Here is a 3,441-nt window from a genome sequence, read left to right on the forward strand (position 1 = left end):
CTTTCGGAATATGAGAAGTTAGGCCACATGGCAAAGGTCACTGCTCCTTTCAACTTGGCAACGGCCTCGCAAATCAATTACATTCCGCACCACGCCGTGGTTCGCGACTCGAGTGCCACCACCAGACTAAGAGTAGTCTTCAACGCCTCTAGTCGAACTTCAAATGGTACCTCGTTAAACAGTCATTTATTAACGGGCCCTAAACTCCAAACCAATCTCATTGGAGTTATTCTCAGATGGAGACAGTATCGTTACGTATACATGGCCGACTAGCCAAAATGTTTCGGCAAATTCGAGTGGATCCCCGGGATCAAGATTATCAGCGCATCCTCTGGACCGAAGACGATACGGCTGCAATACAGGATTTTCGGTTATGCACCGTTACCTATGGGACGGCCCGGCGCCCTTCTTGGCTCTCGAGTATTCGACAACTGGTCGCGGACGAGGGGGAATCCTTCCCTCTCGCGACATGCGATATTAACGGATCATATCTACGTGGATGACGTGCTCTTTGGAGCTGAAGACATCCCTCTCCTACGGCAAACTCGCGATCAGGTCTGCGCGCTATTGCAACGCGGAGGATTCCAGCTGAGAAAATGGGCGAGCAACCACTCCAATCTCCTAGCAGATATTCCTTCCGACGACCATGGTCTCGCATGTGCAAAAATCCTTCAATCCGAAGAAAGCCTAAACGTACTCGGGATAGGTTGGAATCCAGCCCTTGATTCATTTCAATTTAAAGTCTCGCTCCCGGATTCTTCTCCAAAAACTAAAAGATCCATTTTGTCGTTAATAGCGCGACTCTTTGACCCCCTCGGATGGGCGACTCCAGTTACAATTACTGCAAAAATTTTCATCCAGCATCTTTGGAAGTTGAAAGTGGATTGGGACGACGTGATTCCCAGTCAAAGTTTGGCTCGCTGGGAGGCAATCTGGAGAGGGATATCCTCGTTAAATGGGATGCAGTGACTCGATGGACGAACCGCGACTCCGATGCCGCTCAGTGCGAACTTCACGGATTTGCGGACGCGTCGACGGTTGCTTATGCGGCGGTTGTCTACCTGAGAGTGACAACACCAGCGGGAGAAACAACTACTACTATGTTAGCGGGGAAATCTAAGGTCGCTCCCATAAAGTCTATGACAATACCCAGGCTCGAACTCTCTGCTATCGTATTACTATCTCGGCTCATTGATGAGGTACGTGCGGCGCTCAATTTAACGAATGTTTCCTGCTATGGTTGGACGGACTCGACTGTCGCTCTCGCGTGGTTAAACCAGCACCCGTCTAAATGGAAGACGTTCGTCGCTCATCGTGTCGAAACGGTCCAGTCATTAGTACCATATGTCAAATGGAATCATGTAACTACTGAAGACAATCCGGCCGATTGCGCTTCGCGAGGTTTCATTAACGCCGATCTAGCCTCACATACAATCTGGTGGAATGGGCCTTATTGGCTGCGTCAAGATCCGAGCGAATGGCCGGGTGATCTTGGTTCGTCCTCAACCGAGACTCAATTAGAAGCAAAGTCGATCACCTCTCATGTGGTCAAGATTGAAGATCGTTGGGATCTAGCCTCAAGATACTCTTCATGGACAAACTTACGCGTGTTACCGCATATATAATGCGATTCGCGCATCTAAGTCGCCGAAAAGTCTGGTCGACAAATAAGGAGTTATCTAATCCGCTTGCTCTTTCCGCGTTCGAATGTGAGTAAGCTCAATTATTTTGGTTCAAATTCATACAGGAAGAAGTCTTTCCTAACGAATTAAACGCACTCCGTACGCAGAAACCTCTTTCGTCCAGAAGCTCAATTCTGGCTCTCAACCCGTACCTCGACGAGCACGGACTAATTAGAGTCGGGGGGCGGTTAGACCATACCACTCTTCCCTTTCGAACGAAACATCCGATACTAATGGATGCTCACCCACTGGTACGATTGATAGTACGTGCTACTCATCTGAGGGCCCTTCACGCCGGACTCCAACTTACGCTCGCGACCATAAGGCGAGATTTCTGGATAATTCGTGCCCGAAACATAATCAAAGCCGAAATACATCGGTGCGTCAAATGTGCTCGCGAAAAGGCCGAAGTTCAAACGCAATTGATGGGCCAGTTACCTCAGGCTCGCGTGACGGCCCCTACGAGGGCATTTATTCATTGTGGAGTGGACTATGCCGGACCGGTGATGATACGCGCTTCAGCAGGAAGAGGGATTTTCGTCTAGAAAAGCCTACATCGCCGTCTTTATATGTTTAGCTACAAGAGCTAATCTGGAATTAGTAGGAGGATACTCAACCTCGGCCTTCCTTGACGCCTACACTAGGTTCTGCTCTCGAAGAGGATTGCCAGAGACTATGTATTCGGATAATGGGACCACCTTTACGGGAGCTGATGGAGAGTTAGTGAGAGCCTACCGCGCCGCTCTCCGAGATCCCGATTTTCTAAATCGGTACCGCGTCGGATCGGACCGCATGGAGATTCATGCCTCCTCACCCCCTCATTTGGAGGATTGTGGGAAGNTGGGGCTACGCAGTCTCAAGCATCATCTTCGCCGAGTACTCGGCCCTCACAAGCTCACGTTCAAGGAATTCGCTACTTTGCTATGCAAAATAGAAGCCTGCCTAAATTCCCGGCCTCTGGGCCCCCTCTCCGATACCCTTGATGACTATGAGCCGCTCACACCAGGACATTTCCTCATAGGTTCCGCTCTTAACGTTTCCCCGGAACCGTCTCTCCTTCAGGTAAACGAGAATCGACTCTCGAGATTCCAGCTTGTTCGACAGATCACTGAGCGATTTTGGCGAATTTGGCAGCAAGATTATGTTAATACCTTGCAACAGCGCACTAAGTGGCGCAGGGTGCAATCCTCAATTCGAGTCGGAGCGATGGTCCTTATCCGCAATTCTACGTTGCCTCCGAGTAAGTGGGAGCTCGGGCGAGTGACTCGATGTCATCCCGGATCCGACGGTTTAGTTCGCGTTGTCTCGGTTAAGAGAGCAAACTCAGAGTACAAGCGTCCGGTGACGCAATTATGTCTATTGCCCGTGGATATTGAAGCGAACGACAAAGAAGATCCAGAGCTCGCATTATAAGACTGAGGTCCTCGACAAATCTCGCGCCGAATCAAAGAAGCTTAGTTATGATCGCGTTAATTTGAAAGCGCGTAAAGGTAGAGCCACTCTAGTTATTAAGTTTTCGCTAGGTTATAAACGTTAGCTTAAGTTGCGGTAGTAAGTAAGCGTGCTCTCTATAGTCTGTAAAAAAAAACTGTCGAAATGTTCAACATACGATAATTTAGTTAGTGATTTAGTTTCGTTACAGATCTCTCTCACGTGAGGCTCCTCGTTCTCGGGCAGATTTCACATCATATCATCACATGACACGGCGGGCGGTCAATAGCATATCGGACCATTTCGAAGCTCTAGCTTCGAGGCGGGT

The 3,441-nt window shown here is 49.2% G+C and overlaps 2 protein-coding genes across 2 annotated transcripts; both read left to right on the top strand.

Annotated features, from left to right (window-relative positions):
* The first annotated feature begins 27 nt into the window (after positions 1–27).
* LOC105567609 lies at positions 28–2,406 on the top strand. The gene is made up of 5 exons (XM_012022594.1): positions 28–255; positions 316–706; positions 862–1,607; positions 1,748–2,185; positions 2,287–2,406. Exons 1-5 carry the CDS (start codon positions 28–30, stop codon positions 2,404–2,406), a joined length of 1,923 nt encoding a protein of 640 aa, XP_011877984.1.
* A 68-nt stretch (positions 2,407–2,474) lies between these two features.
* LOC105567615 lies at positions 2,475–3,095 on the top strand. The gene has a single exon (XM_012022608.1). The coding sequence runs from the start codon at positions 2,475–2,477 to the stop codon at positions 3,093–3,095; it is 621 nt and encodes a 206-aa protein (XP_011877998.1).
* Positions 3,096–3,441: the final 346 nt, after the last annotated feature.

The sequence above is a fragment of the Vollenhovia emeryi genome, unplaced genomic scaffold (assembly GCF_000949405.1).
Source record: "Vollenhovia emeryi isolate VEMERY1.0 unplaced genomic scaffold, V.emery_V1.0 DF942816.1, whole genome shotgun sequence".
NCBI lineage: Eukaryota > Metazoa > Arthropoda > Insecta > Hymenoptera > Formicidae > Vollenhovia > Vollenhovia emeryi.

Bases quoted from the DNA above. Each gene is read 5' to 3' on its own strand.
- LOC105567609 (XM_012022594.1), top strand. From the start codon at position 28: ATGGCAAAGGTCACTGCTCCTTTCAACTTGGCAACGGCCTCGCAAATC. The intron at 707-861 runs GTTGGAATCCAG...ATTTTCATCCAG, and splicing joins CCTAAACGTACTCGGGATAG to CATCTTTGGAAGTTGAAAGT. The intron at 1,608-1,747 runs GTGTTACCGCAT...AAATTCATACAG, and splicing joins CTTCATGGACAAACTTACGC to GAAGAAGTCTTTCCTAACGA.